General features: G+C 36.3%; 2 protein-coding genes across 5 annotated transcripts in view; both read left to right on the forward strand.

The window, feature by feature from the left end:
- Nucleotides 1–380: 380 nt before the first annotated feature.
- LOC111502864 (phospholipase B1, membrane-associated) lies at nt 381–21,569 on the forward strand. 3 transcript variants are annotated; one of them, XM_023157027.2, is made up of 7 exons: nt 381–537; nt 7,710–7,942; nt 11,474–11,684; nt 15,512–15,738; nt 16,325–16,487; nt 19,269–19,577; nt 20,137–21,569. In XM_023157027.2, the coding sequence occupies exons 2-7, from the start codon at nt 7,754–7,756 to the stop codon at nt 20,289–20,291; spliced, it is 1,254 nt and encodes a 417-aa protein (XP_023012795.2). In that variant the 5' UTR covers nt 381–537; nt 7,710–7,753; the 3' UTR covers nt 20,292–21,569. The 3 variants fall into 3 exon arrangements, with proteins under 3 accessions (XP_023012795.2, XP_074041173.1, XP_023012796.2); XM_023157028.2 differs by lacking the exon at nt 381–537 and adding an exon at nt 613–966; XM_074185072.1 differs by lacking the exon at nt 7,710–7,942 and having other exon boundaries at nt 442–537.
- A 3,122-nt stretch (nt 21,570–24,691) lies between these two features.
- The window catches only part of LOC111502865 (phospholipase B1, membrane-associated), a 30,670-nt gene continuing 29,992 nt past the window's right edge, over nt 24,692–25,369 (forward strand). For both annotated transcript variants that reach the window (XM_074184951.1, XM_023157029.2), the window contains exon 1: nt 24,692–24,851. The gene's annotated coding sequence lies outside the window, so the exon portion shown is untranslated. The remainder of the gene's footprint in view (nt 24,852–25,369) is intronic.

Here is a 25,369-nt window from a genome sequence, read left to right on the forward strand (position 1 = left end):
ACGTTACCTTTCGAATAAAATGTGAATTGAAAAACGAAACAGTTGTTTTTCCTGCAATAGAGCGCCAAAATGAAAAGTTAAGTAGCGAACACTCACATGTCTGAATTCCTTATGGAATTACCTTTTCAATGCTGTGTATACACCTCCTTGAACGAAAGTTCGTCCAGATAATAAATCTTTTTATCATACGTCGAAACTCTTATTGCCCATCTGTTGGGCAATGAATCGTTATGATTATTTGTTTCCAAATTCTGGATTGAATTCTACAAAATACTTTGAAAACTTTCCCTTATGCTAGTATACTTCAATTATAAAAAAAATGTTTCTGGGAAAATTGATAGATTGAATAGTTTATTTCAGTAACGCGGATAGCGATGATCAAAAAATTCCTTATACTGAAAATCGCATGCGCGTATTGCAAAAACCTTCACACCAAAATCAGTCTGCTTCAAATGTTCCTTCATACTTCATAAAAGTATGATAGATAATTATATTGTGTGATGAACTGTTGAGTGGAAGTGGTCGCACTTGACTTAGGTGAGTATAATTCAACTCTCATTAAAACTTTGATGTGTAGTTTGAAACATGTGTAGCTAGTGCAATTTGTAAGATTTTTTCATTGTGGAGTGAATTCATCCTGAACTATTATCGGTTTTTAATTTTCCACTCTTTGAAAAATGAATTTACTTCAGATGTACCTATAACGATATATTTTTCTATTTCACTTTCAACATACCTGGACAGATTTATTCCTTGATTAGTATTCATTAATTTTTCAGATAGTCATAATTTTATTGAACCTAGTAATTCTTGTTAGTGAAGTTACACACCTAGTGATAAACGTTTTTAAGCAATGATAATAATAATAATGTTCATTCTCCATAGAATATTTAAGACACAAGATCTATACTTTTAAATGCAAAAGTGACTTACTAAAAACCCATTCATCTTTATTTCTCCGTATTGGTAAGTCCCAGGAAGTTAAAATTTGGAATATAGATGCTTCTTTGGTCTTAGATGGTCTTAGATAGTCTTAGATGCGAACTAAAAAAGGGTTTTAGAATATTCTAAATGATGATCCCCCCGTGGGTGTGAGAGGGGCGCGTTTACATACTAAAATTACCTTTTCATCACTGCTTCTTCGTATCGCTATATTTTAGGAGGCTGAAATTTTCTATGTAGATTCGTTTTATGTTGTAGATATGCAATAAGACAAGATTTTTGAATATTTCACTGTTTTTCCGTACCGGTATATTTTTGGAGACTGAAATTTTGTATGTAGGTTCGTTCAATGTTGTAGATAAGAAATACATTTTTTTTCAATATCCCAACTGGGGATTATTGAGTGACCTACATTCGAAAGATCGTTTATATATGATGTAACAGGTAGGTATATAGTTCTGTCACACTGAAGCGTGAAATTGAATTGAAACAAGTTTTTGAATCCATTCCAGCTTGATACAGTATTGCAGTATCATCTGCAAAGTTTATTATTTCACCTTTGGATTACATCATCAGCAAACTTTCTGAATATACGTTGACAAACAGCGGTCCAAGAACTGTCTCCTACGGCACACCGTCACAAGTCTTCAGGCGATAACCTTGGGAAGAACTATATCTTCTCCGGCTAGGAAAGTGAGGGTCTCTGGAAGGTAGATCAACTGGCAAGCGCGGGTAAAGTACCTCAGCCATTTTAATAGACCGTAGCCTCACTTGGAACCCACACATTATATCAGATAAAACAAGGATCGAGGGCCGGATAGCCAGTTTGTATCCTCTGATCAACAGAAAATCCAAAAGGAGTCTCAAGAATAAAATTACCATCTTCAACACGATGTTCAAGCCTGTCATCATGTATGCTTCAGGCGTCTGGGGACAAGCGGCTCCGTCTGATGTCTCCATTCTGGAGAGATTGCAAAATAAGTTAATAAGGATGATTGTGAATGCTTCTTGGTTCGTGCGGAATGAAGCCATCCGCAGATATTTGCAGCTATCTTCTATTCGGCAGTCCAATCAGTCAAGGAATCAGCGAGTTTTTGATTGCGCAGAAACTCATAATAATCAGTTAGTTAAGGAAGCTATGGATTATGCTGTAGATGACCCCTCCCGATATAGATGGCCCCGACACGCTGGCAAAAACGTCAGTAATTTCTGAGAATTCAGTGCCTACTATTCCGGAATTATAGTATGGAATAGAGAATAATTCAAATAGGACAAACCTAATATCAACTGATTCAATTGTCATCACATCAAAAAGAAGATATACAGGAATCTGTTAGCCAATTTTGAACGCGACCTAAAGAAGATCCACTCTTTTGGACAGGAGTGGCTTTATTCCTAGTGGTGGTGTAAGTTGGGCTTGTTCTTTAAAAATTCAGTGCAGGTACGTATACTTAATTTATGTTGATTCCCTTTTCCATCCGCTCGAAATTGTCTCTATGTTTCTGAGTTCGAATCGCTTCTCTGTTTGTATAGTCTTGGATAGTTTTATCCAGCACTTGGGTCTCGTGAAACGTGATCGGTGCCATTTGGGACACCTAGCTCTGCTAGAGCTATTTTGTTGGTATGCCCACAAGCTCTTGGTAGGACCCCGAATCATATCTTCGGCCGTTATTCCCGAAAAACGAGTATTTTAATCAACAATTCAATGATTAGATTGCACACATTGTTGATTTGAGTCAACTATAGTCGCAGAGCGTAAACACCATTAGTTTCATATGGAGGAGGATCTCACCTAGGTGTTGTGAAATAGTAACCGTCATAAGACTCAGTTGCTACTCCCCAAACGTGGAGGCAACTTTCAGTACATTCCATCCCAGCAACATCTTTGAGCATCGAGGTAGAAATCAGCTGTCATGTAGAATGTTTTAACGCATCTACAGCATGTCCTAGAGTAATGATAATATTCCGATTTTTTATGGAGGAATCCTGCAGAATTATAGTTCCAGAGTTCATTGCTAGCTTTCGTGTAGTTTGAGGCACCAGAAACTGAGGAGCCCTTTCCAGTGGAAACTCTATCAGATTGGGAATGAAAGCGGTATATATCCAACTGGGTAGTATATTCTAGGATTGCTATTTTGTCGAATCTAACCAGATAGTTTGGAAGGGATTTGATAAATGTATTTTCAGAAAGAGTAAGATATTCACCCGATTCTGCGCATGGTTTCAATGTAGACCCATCCACAGCTGCTAGATCCGGTATAACCCTGGTGTTGCTAAAAACTCTCTGAAATCCTTAGCGATCTCAGACTCTCTCTATCTCTCTGATGATTTTCTTTGGTCTGAATATGGATTCCACATTGTGTATATCTGTAACATTTGTAACGAAGGACAGGAAAGCTTTACCCTTGAAGGGTCAACCTGGAGTTACCTACCTGGGACTTAATGATTTATTTCTTTACTAGGAACTAACCCTGCGTTGGTTTCCTGTACACTTTTTGACCGGATGCCCCATCTTCACGTTTGTTCACTAGTACAACAATGAAGGCAATGGGGAATGTTCCTCCTGACGAAAATCAAGTGGTTTTCATGAAAGAGCTCTGAAATAACGCATTTTAAACTCATCATTTCAACCTTTTTCTTTAAAAAATCATTTAAATACTTAAAAAAGTGGAATGAAATAATGCATTCAATATTTAAAAGGATTCGTTTCTATTTCACCATTTGGCAACATCGGTTATAGCTAATAAAGGTCAATGAATCTGTTACCTGTATGAGACAAACAAAGATGACATATTTCAGAGGCATGCTGTTCTGTTCACTTATGTTCCGAGTTCCGAGACATTCTGTGATATATGACATTTTGTGCACTTAACCTATCTTCCTCTATAAAAATAAATAACAAAACAACTGTTGTTTATGTGGCTTGTGGAGGTGGTATTGAACTATAATTTATATTTTGCCTCAATTGTTGTTTTATAAAGATAATTTTCCTTTTTTAAAGTAGAATATCTAGGTACGTATGAATTATTTCAACTAGATATAGGCGCTGTTGCCAATATGTGAATTAGAAGCAAATCCCTTTAAAAACTAAAACCCAAGTGAAGTGAATTTGAAAAACTCATGAATTAAAATCAACTTTATTTTGTTCAAACTTGAATTTGCTCTAATAACCCAAATTGAGGAACATTCCTCATAATATTTTGGGTTCCTCAATGATAAAAAAGTTGAAATCCTATTTTAATGTACAGTGGAATGTTAAAAAATTTCCGATGTGTCATAATAGGAATATAATTGATACTCAATGTTGCATTCCTTTACTTATTAATAGTTTCTTACATTTCACGGATGAAGGTGAATACTAGATAATGCCGCATCTTTGACATTGACCAATTCTTTCGATTACGTGTGAAACGGATTTATAATTCAGTATTATTAGACGTCTGCTGCTGATAAAACTTCAGAAGGCTGAATTGTCACCTAAACTTTTGATTTATTATGCAGAACCATACATTTGTTCTGATATTTCCGCAACTATCATAATAAAATTCGTGTGTAACAAATTAATAATACATTTTTTTGAATTGGTTTTGAAATTTTCGTGAGCTAGGATATGATTGGAAGTATTTCGAAGATGAATATTTTGTTTGTGTGTGTCATATACGAGTAGAGTGCAGTGGCTATTTATTTCCAAAGTCCTGGTGTGATACGTGAAAATCAAAATGTATTTGCTGTTTGCAGCGATCTCTTGTTTCACAACAATTAACGTATCCTTTGAAATCAGGTTTATTGTTGTAGTAGACGTTATTATTGAAACTGAACTGATATTGAATTTTGACACATTAAATTGACTCTGCTTGTTAATGAATTGAACAAAAACAGTTTTGGTCACAGTTAACTCTGGAACTGCTAGCCGGATGTGAAAAATTATTTCTAGGTACATTCCACATTCATTTCACAGTTCACCACAACTCTTGGCTAGCTTCAAATATTGATATTTATAAAAAAATTCTGAAGGAAAAGCGAAATGAAAACAAATAAAGGTGATAGCAACCCCTCTATGAAGATGCCACTGATGGGATCGACAGAAGACTAAATCTCAGATAGAGGCATAAAAGTTAGAAGTGATTCGTGTGTTCGGAGGTTTTCTGCTATCGAAAAAGAATTGACGCATAAAAATTTGTTTGAAAAATTGAATTGAGTGCTGAAAAACACTTGAAAGTGTTTTGCTCACTGTTTCCTTCGTTTAGCTTATCGTAGTGCATCAGGAGTTCTTGTCACATGGCCGTACGGTCACTAAGGTGTATTATCTTGAAGTTATGCGCTGCTTGCGGAAAGCTATTCGAAGAAGACGTAATGTTTTAGCCAAAAATAACAATGTGTTCGTGCCTCAGCCACCATATTCACCAGATTTGGCCCCCTGCGACTTTTTATTGTTCTCAAGATTGAAGAGACTCATGGAAGGATGGCGTTTCGAGACGATTGACGAGATAAAACTGAATCGCCGGAAGAGTTCAAAGACATACATAAAAGTGTGCATATCAGATCTGCTTCAACGTATGGAAAATACTCTGAGACAAATGTACCATTTCTGAGGGGGACAAAATGGATTTTGATGAAGAATTGAATATTTAATAGTATATTATGCAACGATCATGTAATGATGGTTATTAAGACACGAGCATTAACAGGGATACGAAACGAGCCGAAAGCGAGTTTTGTATGGTATATGCGAGTGTATTAATAACCATTACATGAGAGTTACGCTATTTTTTCTAAACCCGATAAATAATGAAAAACTATAAATATTATATTTGTATTGAACACATTTACAGTAATTAACTCATATTTGAAAAAAAAAACACAAACTTAATGGTATTATCATGGATATATGAAAACTATAAAGATTTTAATTATATTTATATTGAATATAACAACTGTAATTAATCTGATCTTTTGAAAATATTGGAGTCGATGGTATTCCTTCTATATCGCTGTTTTCAGACATTTTGATAATATAGGTAGGTAATATGAAAACTGATTTTGACAAATAAAGCAATTAGTTACTTAGGTTAGAATCTAGGACAAAAAAAGGAACAGGATTCTTGATTGAAAAATTATGGGTTTCTATTGGTTGATAATCTGTATCGTTATGAAAAATCTGTATCATAATGGATATCATTATAAAACGGATTATGGTCATATAAGTGTATTGTTAGAGTACGGGTGTAGAAAAAAAAAAGAATGGTCACCTTATTTCTTTTACAAACCTCGTATATACTTAGGTACCATGTAGTAGTAATACTACATGTAGTAGTGGAATTACATAGTAGGTCTGAAAAAAATCCGCGACACAAACCTAAAAAACTTTTTATTGCTGAACAGAGGACTAAAATCCCTTTCCAACAAGGTGCCACACGACCCCTTTGCTATTTAAAATTTTCGAAGAGGTGCTTATAATTCAGAAGGGGTGCTGGAGGGGGATAATATTTTCACACTGTAAATTGTCAATTTAAGAATAAAAATCGACCTGTTCCAGGTTTTTTTCACATAGTACATAATAACGCTAAAAATGAATTTATTCCATACATATGAACCGCACTATATATATTGAAACATACTCTCTATGTGTCAATATTCAAATGCATCCGAATCTTATTCACTGGTATCTCTTTTTCGCATTGTAATAACTTCGTTATTATTATTAGTACTTGTCGAAGGACGCCATTTTGAACAGAAAACAAAAATTTTAAGTAAGAATAACTGCACTAATATCGAATTTCCACACTCAAATCGCGATCAGTTCCTGAACTGAACATTGATGGCACGACGGCGATAACCATCCCCGCAATCTACGATTTCTATTCGTCACCGCAACATGACTTCAAATTAAATTTTATGACTCTTCAGCCAATCATGGAACCCAGTTAGTAAAAATCATCCAATACGAACCGCCAATTCTGTCCACGAGGACTAGTTCGCACCTGATTCATTTCTATGTGTTGGTTTTTTCGGCCTTTGAAAGTGCCGCTAACTTTAAGTGTGCACAATATTGTTTACTTTCACTATACACGCTGGCGAAATGCAGTCTATTTATCTGTCTATATCTATTCTTATATAAATGTGATAGTTTGTGAGGATGGATGGATGCATGTGCCTCTTTCACGCCTATACGACTGAACGGATTTTGCATAAATACAGCTCATACATCAGAATAACATAGGCTAAAATTTACAAAGGTTTTGTGTAATTTTGGTCATAAAATAACGACAAGTATCAGGTAAGTCGAAAAAATGCTTGTTCCCTGAGACTAATGAAGGATTTTATAAAAAAGCGACACGTGTTTCGCTATACATTACGTTCCTCAAGCTTGAAATATTTAACGATAGCTTGAGTAAGCTATTGTATAGCGAAACACGTGTCGTGGTTTTTGTAACACCCTTTATAGTGAACATCATATGATAAACTGTATTAATAAATTTCAATTATATTCAGGAAGGTAACATTTTCAATATTTATTTCACAATAAGACTTCACCACGTCAACAGAGTGCTTCTCAGAATCAGAATCATTTCAATCCAACTCTGCTACGTTGATTTGTGTAGAGAGGCCAAAAAGAAAACCTGTAAATATTCGTATGATCACGGTGAATATGAGATTATTATATTTTCATTCATGACACAAAGAGAAGATTCAAAAAAATCACGGAACAATTTCCCATTCTGTCTATGAACACAAAACAAAAAATGATACTGCTACCTCCGTTTCAGATCGATGTTTCGAAACTGAAGGACGTGACTTGCATACTGAAGGGATGCCGAAACTTTTTTGTCTAACTTTATTAACCTTCCTCGTGTTCCAAGCATGCGAGTCTCAACAAGAAGAAAGAACAGTGTTCGACGTATTGACACCAGTATTGAGACTTTTCAAGGGGGGTCTCGAACCTGGGATAAAAAGAATTATAGAATCGCGAGTAAACAGGCAGCAGCTTGAGTCTTTGAATGTGAGTAGTTGATACAGTTTAGTTACAATGAAAATATTTGTTCTTACTCCTGACAGAGTAAAAGAAGTGTATTATTTTTTATTTCTCAACTTTAAAGTGAAATGATAACCAGGATGAAGCAAAAGTTTGTGAGACCGCTTGAATTTGTTTTGTCGCGACTTATGTTTTCCAGAAACCGAAAAGCCTTCTAAAAAACGATTGCTTTTATTCAATGCATAAAAATTATAGAAACGATGATTAACAATACATGTATAAAATTAGACTAACTGCATAAGGTCGTCTCCGAGGCGATGCTCTCTGGCCGGCTATGCTGATAAGAGGCTTTCCTAGGAAATGTAGAGAGTCAGCAGAATCTGGGGTCAGTGACAACGTAGTCTTCCCTCCGACAATGGAAAACAGGGTTTCACGAAGAGAAGAATGCTTTCCATCTTCGGAGGAATTACGTTGTCATTGACCCCGGATCCTACCGACTGCGCCACTTATGCTTTCCAGAAACCGAAAACTCTTTAAAAAATGATGTTTTTATTCAATTCATGATAATTATAGAAACGATGATAAACAATACATGTACAAAAATCAGACAAACTGCGTAAGGTCGTCCCCGAGGCGATGCTCTCGGGCCGGCTATGAGGTCCAAGAGCGTCCAATGGATCTAGAGAAAGTGACTATTTGGTGTGGCCATCACACTCAATGGCTACCACTATTGGTCGATGATAACCAACTTTTTTCAGTCTGAATTGGTTGACCTGGACACTGACGATATATGGTTTCAGCGGGAAGGCGCTACCTGCCACACAGCTCATGCCACATCATATATTACGCACGATGTGGCATGGTCATCTTACGTGGTGGTGATATGAACTGGCTACCGAAATGAAAGATTCTACAGGGTGATTCAAAAGTACTTTTACAAACTTCAGGAGGTGATTCATCGCAATATTCTAATATGAATTGTCCAAATAAATAAATGTTCGGAAACGCTTCGTTTCCAAGATACAGGATGTTGAAGTTTTATTTTTATTTTCGTTTTTTTCAAATAACTTTTGAAATACTGAACTTAATTAAACGGAACTTGGTAATAGGAGGTTTTTGAGGTGTCGAATTCGAACCTGATGTTCTTATTGCTCTTACTCGTAGGGGGCGCCACCTACACGTCTCTTTCTTTTTTAAAGATTCATAACTTTTTTGGGCGTACTTCTAGCACATGTTTCAAGAAATCGATTTCTCTATCATATTTACGTAAATAAGATACCCTTGTTACTAGTCGCTGTAAGCAACCGTTTTCTAAATATTTGGACTTGAAAACTTCAAGTCGATTATTTGATAATCGATGCATGTTGAAGTTATTACGAATATTTTGCTTTTTTCACAAGAATGCTTTGGAAATGAATTTGACGTTTCACTCGTTTGAAGAGGTCATTACTGTTGGGTACGTTCCTTTATGACATCCTCAAGCGAAATATTTATTTTTGTATCAAGGGTGCATAATCAGTATTTGTTTTAATAAAATTTGCAAGAAATGTCAACATTTTATTTCAGGAAATTTTGAATATGTAGAATAAACTGAAATAAACGAAACTAAATTGTATTGAAATAAATTGTTGGAAGTGTCCACCTTCAGCGAAGATACAAGCAGTCAGTCGTCTAGTCATTGAATCTCGTACCCGCTCAAAAATTATTGGTGTGTTTCTTATTGTTTCACAGGCGTCTACTATTCGGTTTCTTAGATCTTCCTCGTTCACTACTGGAGTCTTATAAACTAGTGACTTCAAATGTCCTCAAAAATAAAAATCTATCTGGTTTAGATCTGGGGACCTTGGTGCCCACGCCTGGTTAGGTTCTTCTACACCCCTACCGATCCATCGATTTGGATAGACTGTGTTAAGGAATTCCCTGGCTACAACGCTAAAATGGGGCGGAGCCCCATCATGCATAAACCACATGCGGATACGAATTTCTAATGGTACATTCTGAAGTAGTCCCGGCAATTCATTTTCTAAAAAGTGTCTGTAAGTTGCGCCATTCAGTCGGAGCGGAAGAAAGAAAGGACCTATCAAGTAATTATCAATAATTGCCGCTCATACATTTACAGAAAATTGATACTGATAATGCCTTTCACTAACTGCGTGCGGATTTTCGAGAGCCCAAACATGGTTGTTATGAAAGTTTGTGATGGCATTTCGGGAGAAGTTTGCCTCGTCCGTGAAGAGTACATATCTTAAATATTGAGGATTTCCAGCCAATTTTCTCAAAAACCATTGACACATAGTAATGCGTTGGGGAAAGTCTCGTGGCAAAAGAGCTTGTACCCTGTGAATATGGTATGGATAAAACTGTTGATCGTGGATAATTCTCCAAACTGTGGGCTGAGTAGAATTGACAGCTTCAGCAATTACTCTTGTGCTTGTTTCTGGATTCTCCTCGAGAGCGTTCAAAACAGCTTCTTCCAATTCTGGGGTTCGGACTGCTCGTGGTCTTCCAATAATATCAGCTGCCCTCTTAAAGCTATATGTTTCTGCCAAACGACGGTGGAGACTAGCAAATGTTGGAGTTGAAGGCAGTACTCGATTAAGGAATCGCTCCTGGTAAATACGCCTTGCTTCGCGAGCATTGCTATCCGCAGGGTCATAAACGAAATGCATATCGGCTAAATGAGCATTATTGTTTAAATAATCCATTTTTTCAAAATAAGTGTTTTCTACTTCTACTTACTGAAACTTCAACAAAACGTCTAACTATCACAAAATATGTAATTACCAAAAACAAATCACAAACGTCAAATTTATTTCCAAAGCATTCTTGTGAAAAAAGCAAAATATTCGTAATAACTTCAACATGCATCGATTATCAAATAATCGACTTGAAGTTTTCAAGTCCAAATATTTAGAAAACGGTTGCTTACAGCGGCTAGTAACAAGGGTAGCTTATTTACGTAAATATGATAGAGGAATCGATTTTTTTACTGAAAAATGTGCTAGAAGTACGCCCAAAAAAGAAGTGTAGGTGGCGCTTTCTACGAGTAAGAGCAATAAGAACATCAGGTTCGAATTCGACACCTCAAAAACCTCCTATTACCAAGTTTCGTTTAATTAAGTTCAGTATTTCAAAAGTTATTTGAAAAAATCGAAAATAAAAATAAAACTTCAACATCCTGTATCTTGGAAACGAAGCGTTTCCGGACATTTATTTATTTGGACAATTCATATTAGAATATTGTGAGGAATCACCTCCTGAAGTTTGTCAAATTACTTCTGAATCACCCTGTATACAGGGAGTTGAGGATTTTTCATTTGTCGATTTAGAAGTTCAATAGAAACTAGAAAGAAGCAGAACTTTCTGAGGATGCGACGCGTGTCATATCGGTTAAATTCATTTTGTCTTGCGATAGTTTCAATTTTGTATTGCTGGGAATTTTTTTTGAATTGTGCCTTATGTAAAATAACTATCTTTTTTATGCTCTCAGCAGAGGAATGACACTATTTTGGCCATGAGTTGTTGTCTGGCGAGCTAATTAACTTTGCATTGTTTCAGAAAGCTGCCAAAAAATATATGGGAGACTTTCCCTGTAACTTGACCGTTGCGAGTAGAAGTGCAAAAGTACCAAAAACTGCCCATGAAGTAAGACCTGCTGATATTGACGTCATTGGAGCTATTGGAGACAGCTTAACTGCGGGTAGCGGGATATCTGCAACTTCTATTCTTTTGGAATTGAATGATGATAGGGGAAAATCTTTCTCAATAGGTAATTGTCGAAACACATTCAGTAGTCATGATTATTAAGACTGCAGGTCTACAAGATTGAAGCAAATTCCGTGAGAAATTGAGTGGTTGAAGGGATAATTGAATATTTTTTATTGATCTGAAGGTGATTTATATGCACTCCAGTGGCCTGGGGAAACAGATCATCAATACCTGATGCGAGTCCAAATCGAATTTCGGCAATTAACCACGAATGATTATCGTTTGATAGGTACTTTCATGGGAAGTGTTCAAGTGACTTGGCACATTTTATTCCACCAAGAGCGGTACAGATCAGAAATACGTGACGGACTGTGGCTGCTCACCGTCTTGAGGTTCAACTTAGTACACCTCGAACTTCACTGTTCAAGACCTCTTTCATTTGGGGAACTGCGTTTTTGTGGAACAGACTTCCTGAGAATATTTTTCCAAATGGATTTAATCTTGAGCGATTCAAATCCAACGTGAATCACTACTTCTGCACAAGCACCGCTCTTAGAGAGCCTTAAGAATTTTTCGATAGTGCTTGTGTTTTGTTCTTTGAGAAAAATATGTTCTTTCAGGTAAAAAATATGTTTTGCAATATCCTACCCAAAATAATTATAGTTATGGAAAAAAACTGATAATTTCCATAGAAATTTTTGGAGGGAACAAAATTGGCCCCATACTGTAGGACGTATTCCTCAGAAAATTTTAAGAAAAAAAGTCTCCTAGGGCGCTAAGTGAAGTTGCTGAGAACATTACAAAAACTAAGTTTGTGGTGGATCTCGTCAAAAATAAACAACAATGTTTAACGACGAATGATTCGTTTTCGAAATACAGATTGTTGAAATTTTTCAAAACATGGTAGGTTTTTGTCATGAGTTTTTTGCAATTTTAGTTATTTTCATCAAACTTTATACGCAGTATACCCGTACAGACTTCTCTTAAACTGAGTATAATCGAACTGCTTTTTCAATCCAAATTTAAAAAAATTGTCAGGTTCAATTATTCAATTAGAAAGTGCTACATTTTGGAGTTTGTGAAAAAAACAATTCGGAGAAGTACTATATTATTTATTAGGAAAATAAACATATAAAAATTGAACGAAACAACTATTAAAACAACTGTTCAAAGTGACGACCCCCAACAGTAATACAAGCTTCTGATCTCCACATCAAAGAATTCCGTATCCGTTGAAAAATGCCCGGAGTGTTTCTTATCGTTTCGCAGCAAGCTATGATGCGATCCCTCAACATTTCCTTGTTTTCAATAGGGCTAGCATAAATTAGTGAACTTAGGTGTCCCCTCTTCCTATCCATCATTGGGGATATGCTACATCTAAAAAATTTCTTGCTATCACACTAAAATGAGCAGGAGCTCCATCGAGCATAAACCAAGAGTGATTTCGGAGACCAATGGGAACATCTTCCATAAGTTGGGAAAGCTCGTGTTCCAAAAAATGTAGGTGAGCATCTCCATTCAAACGTAAGGGGTGGAAATAGAGCCCAATTAAATAATCCCCAATTATGCCAACCCATACATACATTTCCAAGACATACATCTGTCTTGGAAATGAGTTTGCGTTATCACATGTGGGTTATCTTCCGCCCAAATGTGGTTGTTATGGACGTTCATGATACCCTTTCTTGAAAAATTAGCCTCATCCGTGACGAGGATTTTCGATAAAATTTGCGGATGTTGTTCGACTTTTCTTTAAAGCCATCGAACAAATTCCATACGTGGTTGGAAATCACGTAGCGTAAGTGTCTGGACACGCTGAATATGATAAGGATATAATTGCTGTTCCTTTAAAATTCTGTAAACTGTCATGTGAGTCACATTTGAAGTTTGACAAATTTTTCTTGTACTTGTCTCTGGATGTTCACTAATTTCTTCAAGAACCGCCTCCTTCAATTCTACAGTTCTTGTAGTCTGTGGCCGTCCTACTGCAGAACTTCTTTCAGAGCTTCCAGATTAGGAAAGTCGCCGGAAAAGATTCGCAAATGTCGCTTTACAAGGAGTCACACGTTGGGGATATCTTTTCTGATAGATGCGTCTGCTATAAAGTAATATGCATCGATATAGAAAATTGTAAATATCTCGAAAACGATCACCTCCAGCGTTGTTGAGGAAGTGTACCTTTTTTACTTGGAAAAGGTGTGTGAATTATGTTTTTTCATGAAAAGTACCAAATGTTAATTGTCAAAAAAGTTAGGGCAATTTGAAATAAATAATGACAGCGTACGCAGCGCCCTCTAGATGTTACATGAAAATTAATACGAAATTATGATTTCCCACGTCAAAAAAACCCCGGGTACCGAATTTCGTGCGAATAACTTATTTTTTGCAAGAGTTATTTTCAAAAAGCGAACAAAAAAATTCAATTTCAACACCCCGTATCTCCGAAACGAAGCATTTTCGGACACAAGTTCATACAGACTTTTTTTGTTAAAATTGCTTAGGAATACGTCACTTGAATATTTGAACGTACTTATGTTACACCATCTAGATGCAATTCAAATTTTCCAATATTTGCTGTTGTTTCCTGTACTACTGAAATTACCGAAAACATATGAATAACTGTTTTGCATACTCTTCTAGAAGGACCATAGAAGTTCTTGGACTCTTTGAAAGTATTTTTTTGAAAAGTGTCAGTAAAACACCTTTCATTGGTGAGGATCACAACTTTTGATTCGAAGATATAGGCGTACGGCGACTTCGGCAAAGTTTTCGAAATCTAAATTTTTGTTTCATATTCCGTCTTTTGTCGGTTCTCCTATCGGTGTCCTATCCTAAAATTTGGATATAATCTTTTTTGAAGGTTCATACTACACGTATTTTGAATGTTCTGAAATCACTATCATACTTGTTTGAAAAATATAAGTGGAGGGGGTGGAGGTATGCTAAAACTCCTGACGATTATGATACTTCAGTTTCAGCTTTTCTTCAATAGATGACATTGAGTGCAAAGAATTTTATGAAATGAATTTTACAGGTGATACTGTAATCACGTTTCGAAATCACGTTTCATACTCTATTTTTATATCTGATCGTGTAACAGAAAAGGAAAACTTTTGTTGTTCATTACTGTAGAGGTTCATACTATAAAATTTGAATGTTCAGAAATACTTATTTGACAAGAGTCAGTCTGCCATCTACTGAAGATTAGTCAACTTTCCAATGGCCATCATACTCCCGTTTCAGCTTTTCGTCGGTAGATGACGGTATGAGTGCCGAACGTTTTATGAAATCAATTTGTACAGGGGATATTATAATCAGTTTATAAAATATTTTATATGGAATCTCTTTCATTTCTATTCGTAAAAAGTAGAAGAAACTTTTTTGTTCATTATGGTGAAGGTGAAGGTGAAGGTTTATATTATATTATTTGAATGTTATGATATCAGTATCATACTTGTTTGAAAAAAGTGAGTCTGCCATCTACCAGAAATGTATCGTAAAAATAACATGCAATCATAATTCAGTTTCAGCTCTTTGTCAATAGATGATAGAATTGATTTGTACAGGGGGTACAATAATCACTTTTCAAAATTAGTATGTATATAAAAATTATTTATTTTAATTTGTATATGAAAATTAAAAAAAATTGTTGTTTCTTGCATAGGGAACGTTTCAATTTTCTATTCATTACCAAACATGTGCAACGAAGAAATAAACTTTTCGTGAACCAGATCACCAGTTTTTGACCTAAATTTTTATAGACTCAATATAGAAATTGTACAGGGTTGTCATTATAAATAAATGATGCATGAATCACTGAAAAAAAAATCGTATCCACAACCGTTTCGTCGAAGAACTTGATGTTAACCATTATTTTTACATTCACAGGGGGCCAAGGCGATTGGAGATCCTATCTCACCCTGCCAAACATATTAAAGGAGTTCAACCCAAATTTATTTGGATACGCTCGTGGAGCATCCATAACTGTCGAGCCGGATTCTCAATTCAACGTGGCCGAAATTGGAGCGATATCCAGTGACATGCCTTTCATGGCTAATGTTCTGGTTCAGAGAATGAAGGAAGATCCAAGAGTTGATATTAATAATCATTGGAAGGTGAGAGTAACACATATCTTTTACTATGTTCATGTTCGGAAGCCAGCTTAATGAGTCTCTATTGATTACTACCACTACTTTCTCACTAAAATAAGGAATTAGCAGGAGTATATCGCAAGGAATTGGCGCCCAACGTGGGGCTCCAATAAAAAATTAATAATAAGTTATCTAGGAGAACAATTCGTTCAAGCTAGTCTCAAATTACTTACACTTCAAGTTAATGGACTGACACCTATTAGAAAACAACTACTTCCCTGGCTGATATCACGAAGGGCGTTGGATTATATCCGACAGGTGTCAGTGCAGGATTCTTCACTGAAGTTATTCCTGCATATGCTGTTAACGGTACAACTGTCGCTAAACAGCCCGAAACCGGCCTGCAAGTGTGTTCCAATAATTTAAAATCTATTGCAGCGGTTGTATAGCCAACAGTATATGCAGGAATAACTTCAGTGAAGAATCCTGCACTGACGACTGTCTTTCAGCTTGAACACTGGCTCCCCAAAAATATTTCGAAAATTTCTCTGTCAAACCGAATAGTTTTGTCTCTTGGTATTTTCAAGCTAACCCTGTTTTCATTTTCCAGCTGATAACTCACATGATTGGGGCTAATGACTTCTCTACTGAAATGTGCTATTACAAGAACCCGTATGACGTACTTGAGAAGCACAGACAAGACCTCATAAAAGTGTTGAGGACCTTCCGAGACAACTTACCAAGAACAATAGTGATTGTTCTTCCACCTCCTAGTAAGATATTTTCGATGTATGGATTTTTCGATTTGCCTCAATATTATAATCAGTAATGATTCCATAATTGTTCCTATGTACCACGAGTTTTGGGGAATTGATTGGAAATTGATTTTTACTTCAGCAAATTTGTATACAGTACGATGCAAATGTATGGAATAAATTCGATATTCACAAAAGGAGCGTCTTTCGGAAGAAATCCAAAAACAAGTCAACTTTAATTTTTGACGGCCCATCTCATGATATTCATATGAAAGACGTTTCGTCACCAGTGTTGGCGTAATGACGCAATCGACAATTTTTTTAAATGCAAACAGGGGTCGTGTGGCACCCCATTCAAAAGGTCTACTAGTCGTCTATTCAACGGTATAATGGTTTCAATATTTATTAATACAGGGTCAACCGAAATTATGTATTCAGAAGACTGGAATTACAAATAATAGTAATTCGTTGAACCAAATAATGCTATGCACCGCCACTGAGAATAAAGTATCGTACTGTCTTCTATTGTTTTTGTTGATTAGAAAAAAGAAATGGTGATAAAAGTCCTACACGAAATACCCCAACCGAGAACTCGTTTCTCAATCAACAATAAGTAAAATTGAGAAAAAGTTTCGAGAAACGGGCCATGTTAAAGATCTCCCTAAAAGTGGTAGAAAATCAATTTCAGAAGTCCAAAAACTTGATGTGGTACTTGCGTTCCAAGAAAATCCCCATACCATCACGAGGCAAGTCGCACTGGATAATAATTTACACCAATCGACTGTTGTTAGAGTGTTGAAAAAAGAAAAGTGGCATCCGTATAAAGTTCAGCTGGTCCAAGAACTGTTAGAAGATGACTTTGACAGAAGAGTCGAATTTTGCGAAATCATGATGGAGCGCTCGCACAGAGATCGGAGTTTCATAGAAAATATCATATTTTCAGATGAAGCTACTTTTATGCTCAACGGTCACGTAAACCGTCAGACTTATCGATACTGGGCAAGAGAAAATCCACATTGGATGGAGGAGCATAGCACACAATATCCACAAAAAGTGAATGTTTGGGCCGGAATTTTGAACAACCAGATAATAGGACCATACTTTTTTGAGGAAAGCGTAACTGGTGCTTGGTATCTACACTTTCTTCAAGATTATCTGATGCCACAACTGAATCAGCTATTTCCAAATAGAAATGATTTGTGATTCCAGCAGGATGGGGTGCCCCCACACTACGCCGTTGATGTACGAACCTACCTGGATACTGTTTTCCGAGGAAAGTGGATAGGAAGAAGAGGGCCGATCGAATGGCCACCAAGGTCTCCGGATTTGACCCCGTTAGACTTTTTTTATGGGGATACTTGAAGAGTAAAGTTTACCAAAATCGACCAAATGATTTAGAAGAGTTGAAGGAACGCATCAGAGCGGAGATTGCATAAATAACCCCCGAAGTTCTCGGAAACGTTAGAAATGAATTCAGTGCCCGGCTTTCACATTGCATCATAGCTGAAGGTCATCAATTTGAACATTTATTATAATTTTATTGCACTTCAATAAATAACATGTTTTGGTTCATCTTGTATAAATGAATATTGGCATGGTTATATCGTTGAATAGATGATCAGTAGACCTTTTGAATGAGGTGCCACATGACCCCTGTTTGCATTTAAAAAAATTGTCGATTACGTCATCACGCCAACACCGGTGACGAAACGTCTTTCATATGAATATCATGAGATGGGCCGTCAAAACTTAAAGTTGACCTGTTTTTGGATTTCTTCCGAAAGACGCTCATTTTGTAAATATCGAATTTATTCCATACATTTGCATCGTACTGTACTATATTATATGCCCAGAGAGAAAGTTGGGTAGTTCGAACTCCTCTCTAGTATTTCAGAACCACGATATCAAATTGTGTTGTATAAACACGAGTAGAAAATTTTGCTGGATATGTTAATTGTGACGGTACTTTTGATATATTAACTCAATCATCCAGACCAATTTGCAACAGCAAACGCTATTGCTTGATATGAGTCAAAACTCTTTCCTGAGATTATAGGGGAAGGAGAAGACAAACACTATTTCCATAAATGAATTATTGATAGAAAAGGCACCATAACTGAGTCATATACTGATTCATCATAACTAATTCATCTGTGAAGATTGCGGCAAGAAAAAGGGACATTTTATTTAGATGATCTTGTCAACTTCAACATGTTTGGAAGGGTAGCCTGTGATATTCTCCAAAGGAAGATGGCTGATGTATACAGTTTGTGCCATTGGGAGCAGGAATCTGAGTGATATAACTCATCTAGATTGGCATTTGACAGCACCAAAAAAACTTTCATCGATAAAAATACTAAAGAAATTGTTTTTAGTCTGGATTATTGGCGCTGAATTCTATGTGAGGAAGGGCCATTCAGATAGTTTCACTGGACCAGAACTTATTATGGTCCAAAATGCCTCTGATTGAATGATTATAACAGGAATGACCTATGCTGTCTAACAGGTCTATGCGTTAGTCAATGAAAATCCTCTTGAAAATGTTCATCTCAATTAGAGGAAGTGCAATAACCAAATTAATCAAAACAGAATCGGTTAAACGGGCTTGAATATAAACGTAGCTTCTTCAAACTTTCAAGTTTGCAATCTGACTTTCAAAAATGTGAATTTCGAATATATAATCTGACATTTTTAATTCTTCCTGATTTTCCCAGCAATGGTATTTTGATATTCAATTCACTCTTAAATACAAATATGTTCAAGAAAAGAGATTCATGCCGATTGTTTTGAAATTTCCAGACCTGGAAGAAATAACCAGATGGAAGGATCTGTCCCCGATTTGTGAAGTGTCGCATTCATTTTTTAGTCCTTGCATAAAAGGAGTTGCTTTCAAGAAGAAGCAAAAGATGTTCTTCGACATCATGAAGAAATGGCAGCAAATCGACATCGAAGTTTCCGATATGTCAGAATTCGATCTGGATGACTTTACTGTCATCACTCCGTTGTTTTTCAGCAACTACACTGTTCCAAAAACGGACCGCGGAACAACAGACTATGGATATTTTGCCCCGGACTGTTTTCATTTCTCAGAAAAAGGACACGCCAAAGGTACATGTATTACTATGTTTAAAAAAGTACCAGGAATCGGTTATTAAAACGCATTAATCAATTCCCGGTATTCACCAGAAACAGAGATGAATGTTTTGAAATTTAATTTCATCATATCATTTGTATTATGCAAAATCTGCTTCAAAGTACGCTCCTTCCAATATAAAAGACTTATGCCAACAAACAACACAATCGTCAACACATTTTTCAAATGCTTTTTTTTGGATCCATGAATGAAAACTGGTGCCTCGAACTGATAATTTGAATTTTGAAAAAAAAATAGGCTGGAGTCATATCAGGTGAATGAGGTAGCTGTTCGATAAGGTTCCTTGAATTTTTCCCTAGAAATTCGTTCACAATGATAGCTTTAAGAGATGGTGCTTTATCGTGGTGAATGATGAGTTTTCTTCCCACCTATCTGATCCTTCATGAAAAAACTGCTCCCTCAAACGCCGCATAACACTCAGATGATATTCTTCATTTACTGTCTCACCTTCTGCCAAAAAATCTGATAGCACAACCCCAGTAATATCCATTACTATTGATTATTTCTTTCCAGTGGCAAACGATCTATGGAATTCTCTATTGGAACCTTTTGGTAACAAGAGCACAGATGGAACGGAATTCTTATCGAAATTTAACTGTCCAACTGAAGAACATCCCTACATCTTCACCAGAAGAAATAGCATCAAGATTACTAAAACAGATCCATAAACATTATCACTTCGGAATGGAATAGATACCCTATTTTGATTGTATGTGTTGGAATCGGCTTGATGAAAATCCATAACGTACGAAAAAAAAAGCTTTATTGTGAGATTTTCACCAAACGCAACACTTGTTTCGCTATACGATAGCTTCTTCGGGCGTGTCTGAGATAGTTTTACAAAAACCAATCACGTGTTTTGATATTAAATAGCTTTTGATATTAAATAGCTCCATGTATACATAACTCATAGCTCTATATATACAATAGCTTCTTTGGGTGTGTCTAGACTCTGTATACAGAGCTCATAGCTCCATGTACATGATAGTATTTTCGGACGTATACTCAATGTATATATAGCTCATAGTTCCATGTATACAATAGCTCCTTCAGGCGTGTCTATACTCCCCGTGTATATTCTTCATAGCTCTCTGTATACAATAGCTCCTTCGGACGTCTTTATACTCTATGTATAGAGAGTATATAGGCGTGCCTATACTCCATTCATACTTAGCTCATAGTTCCATGTATACATAGCTCATAGCTCCATGTATACATAGCTCATAGCTCCATGTATATGATAGTTTCTTCGGACGTATATATACTCCATGTGTATAAAACTCATAGCTATACGTATACGATAGCTCCTTCAGGCGTTTCTATACTCCGTGTCTCCATGTATACAAAGACATAGCTCTATGTATAGAATAGCTTCTTTGGACGTACCTTTACTCCATGCATATATAGCTCATAGCTCCATGTATACAATAGCTTTTCTGGGCGTAGCTATACTCTACGTTCATGTAGCTCATAGACCCATGTATGCAATAGCTCTTTCGGGCGTGTCTATACTTCACGTGTATATAGCTTATAGTTCGATGTATACAATAGCTTCTACAAGCGTGTCTATATTCCAGGTATACATAGCTCATAGCTCATTGTATACAGTAGCTTCTTTGGGCGTGTCTACACTTAGTACATAAACGCCCGAAGAAGCTATTGTATAGCGAAACATGTATTGCGTTACGTGTTGAGTGAAAATCTCATAATGAAGTGTCTTTTGAACAACTTGACTGTTTTCATCAAGTTGGTTTTCAAAGGACTGGAGTGATGAGAACATGATGTAAGATACTAATTATACTGAGGAGATGATTTACTTAGATCAACCAGAGAAACATATGTGATTTATTTATTTAAATAATTTATTCATGTCGACTTTTGACGAAGGTTGGATGGTTTTATAATATGAAAGAAGAAAAACGAAATTAAATGTATTTTTTCATTAATTTATTTTCTTTGTTGGATGGAAAAATATTGATACGTGTTCGGAAATAATCTGGAACTGCATGCGTATTGTTTATATTCATTTCATACCTATTTTACTCTTTTTTATCCATAGAACCAAAATTCTAATACATGTTAGGAATCACACGATAAAAGGTAAGACCTCGTTAGTCTTTAGCTCGCACAAGTTTCTCAACTTCTGAGAGTTGTCGTTCGTATGGGGGCGATAGCTGATTAACGGAAAAACAGATTTTGAACAGATGTGATTATGAAAAACTTTTATCCTACATGGCCTAGTGAAAATGATGTTGAGAAATACGTTATTCAGAAAATAGAACGTTATTTTCGAGATAAAAAAGGCTCATTACTAGAAGAAAGAACAAACTGAATATTTTGATTCGATTATTTTCAGTATCTTGATCCATTTGTCTCAAAAAAAAATTTCAGCTACATTTTAAGAGTTTTAGTGGATTTCTGGACTATGAGTGGTACACATACCCAAAAAATAAAAAAAGTTTTTCCTCAGGAATTTACTCCCATTCAATAAGATGCTTGGATTGGCAGATACACCTTGTTTACCTAATATATTGGTTTATTTGATCAGGCACCGAAAGTGATCAAACTTGTGAAAAAGTTAAACGTTGAAAAAATTGCGTCATGGATTACACAAGTTTATAACGGAACTAAAAATCTTCCGAATGACCCTCATTATTTACAATCGTGAGCATGAATCTCTACTCGTAGCAGAAAGGAAACTGTGTTGAATTTTGATGTATTATCGACTCGTGGGTATTCTTCAAAACTGTATCATTGACTTGAAGTTCATACCCTCACATAAAAATGATCATTTAATGTTTGTGTACATTTATCATCTGTGGAAATACATTTTATAACAATAAATGGAAACGGGATAAGGTTAAATTACATTGAAAAATGGAATGAAGAGATAGCCTGAAGGCTATCTATTTCAGGCTATCTATTTCAGTCAATCTAGGGTAGGATTACAATTAACTTGATAACAGCTGAATAGAAAGTAACATACATATCACAGAATTTAACAGATTGGATGAATCTTGAGAATGCTCTTCAATTTTTTCAATAATTGTTCGAGTTGTGAGACCTGCCCTTTACTGTCCTAGGTTCTGAACTCCTGACTGACTTTACTGCTTCTCAACTCGTTTTTATTTCTATTGTAGAAGTTTTAACCGTTCAGGAAGTAGGTAATTACCGGAGAGTTGAGAAAGTAGCATTTGACATAAAAATAACGGGTGATTTTTCAAGAGGTATAGGATTTACAAAACAACACAAATATTTGAAAACATTTATGAAATCTTTATTGGAATCGATAAAACAATCGATATAATTTAATGTTTGAAGATGATTTCATGCAAATATTGTCCGTGGCTCCGTGCTCCAATTTTGGCACACTCTCACTTACATTTCGACCGGTATTTCACGTATAAATTCTTCAATATTGCCTTCCAGAGCGTCAGTCGTTGCTGGTTTATCCCTGTAGACATGAGCCACAATAAATAATCCAAAGGCGTTAAATCACACGATCTAGGCGGCCAATTGACGGGCCCCAAAGTGAGATAAACTGTTCATCGAGGGCAGCTCTTAATTGGGCCATTGTTTCGCTTGCCGTGTAGCATGTGGCACCATCTTGTTGAAACCACACGTCAGGCATGTCCAATTCTTTCATTTTGGGCAACAAAAAGTGGTCCGGCCATTGTCGTCTTTGAAAAAGTACGGCCCGATGATGCCACCGACCCATAATCTACACCAAACAGTGACTTTTTCGGGATGCATCGGTAGCTCTTGCAATGCTTGTGGCTGGTCCGGCAATTTTGCTTGTTAACGCAACCAGGAATGAGCCTCGTCGCTGAACGCAATTTTTCGATAAAAATGTGGATCTTTCTCCAACTTTGCCAGCTCCCATTCACCAAATGTTAGACATTGTGGGAGGTCGTGTGGCTTCAATTCTTGCACCAGCTGTATCTTATAAGGTTTTACACCCGAATTCTTTCGCAAAATTTTCCACGTAGTGGAGTAACAGAGGCCCAATTGCTGCGAACGGCGGCGAATCGACATTTCACGGTCATCACGAACACTGGCGGATACAGCCGCAATATTTTCTTCGGTTCTCGTGTAGGAGGTAACCTGGCTAGATTGAAGCGTATAAAACAATTATGACTTGCTCTCCAGCTGGTGCTATCTCGTCAGGTGTAGAGTTGGTGTCGAAAAAAATCGCAGCTTGCTTTTCAACGTCCGGATTTTTTTTGACTATGGGCATCATTTGCATCTTTCCTAAGCCAAAGAAACATGATGTCGAGTCACAACCACTAAAGACATGGATGGAGATGAAAAGCTTCTGAAGAAGTGAGCGGAAATATTCGTTAGGCCAACATCACGAATAAGTCTGCAAAAAATCATAACTACCGGTTTTCAAAAACTTGGATTATTCAATAGGCAAACATCACAAACAAGTCTACAAAAAATCGGAACTACCGGATTTGACACATACTACTCCATACTTTCAGGTGACAAAGTTACTATATTAATTTGAAGGAATGGTCATCTTACGTGGAAGTGATGAGAATTGGCCACCGAGATCATGGGATTTGACCCCGTTAGACTTTTTCTTGTGAGGATTTCTCAAGTCCCAAGGGTGTGCTATAAGTAACAAACCACAGTGGTCTTCAAAGCCCACATAACCCATGCCATCGGTCAAATTCAGCCCTATTTATGCGCCAGAGCATGGAAAATTGGACGTTTTGGATGCGATCCACACAAAGAAGCCATAGCGGACATTTGAGAGATGTTATATTCCACACATAATGGCATCAATAGGTCTTTCAAACTTTGTTTAACTATAATTTGAAGATACGAAGCAACTAATGAAAGACCCAATATATCATAATCCGGTATATGTTTTAAACGAAATTATAATGCACAATGCGTAGGTATGCGTTACCGATACGCAATACCATAGTCTGTGCCCTTCAGGTGAAAGTTCCATAAATCTTGTTGCCTAATATTCTTCATACCAATATTTTGAGGTGCCCCGATGCCTCTGAAGGTATACGAGTAATGTGAGAATGCCCCTCCTACCGGCAATTGATACGACGAGCGGTCTGTTGCATGATTTTTTTAATTGCAGCGTTAGATACCGTCTTCACCAGTCATCAATGGTTGTTTTTTTAGATAGTACACGCTCAAAGAAATGTGTTACTCTACGCGCTGTGTTTGAAGCTTTTCCAGTGGGTGGATGGTTTATTTAAGGGGTGAGTTCTACTGAAATCATTGAAAAATTAAAAAACAGTAACTGATGATGCTACCGTGTGGAGAAACGCGTGTTTAATGAAATTTATCATGCAAATCATACAATTATTATCATGAAGAGTGTTGAAATTAAATGAAATGAAAAGTTGAAATGGAATGATCGAAGGTGATAACAAAAGACCTTCATTTTTTAATGAAACCAGCTTGATAAGGCTGAAAATAATATAGCTCCCCCAGGTGCATATTATTTTCCGTCTCATTTGTAGTTTCTGTTGTCATTATTAGTGAAAGATATGCTGTAATTTTGTTTCGAAGTGACAAATAAACGTATTATCATCATAACAATCAAAAATAACAAAGTTTGAGTTCAAAAACATGGACATTTATCTGAGAACTTTTAACCGAGAAATTCCGAAAAGAGTATTTGTTTCAAAGTACAATAATTACTGGAGACAGAATGTTCAAATATACGAATAAGGTACTAAATCACAACAATAGGATTTCAATTGACGGGGTTATA

Source organism: Leptinotarsa decemlineata, unplaced genomic scaffold (genome assembly GCF_025532065.1).
Source record: "Leptinotarsa decemlineata unplaced genomic scaffold, Ldec_3_MD MMD2_tig00026361_RagTag_RagTag, whole genome shotgun sequence".
Classification (NCBI taxonomy): domain Eukaryota; kingdom Metazoa; phylum Arthropoda; class Insecta; order Coleoptera; family Chrysomelidae; genus Leptinotarsa; species Leptinotarsa decemlineata.

What these genes read in the sequence shown, in the direction of transcription:
- LOC111502864 (XM_023157027.2), top strand. Translation starts at nt 7,754, where the DNA reads ATGCCGAAACTTTTTTGTCTAACTTTATTAACCTTCCTCGTGTTCCAA. An exon ending in AGCAGCTTGAGTCTTTGAAT is followed by an intron (nt 7,943 to 11,473) that starts GTGAGTAGTTGA and finishes GCATTGTTTCAG; the next exon opens with AAAGCTGCCAAAAAATATAT. An exon ending in AGAAAAAGGACACGCCAAAG is followed by an intron (nt 19,578 to 20,136) that starts GTACATGTATTA and finishes ATTTCTTTCCAG; the next exon opens with TGGCAAACGATCTATGGAAT.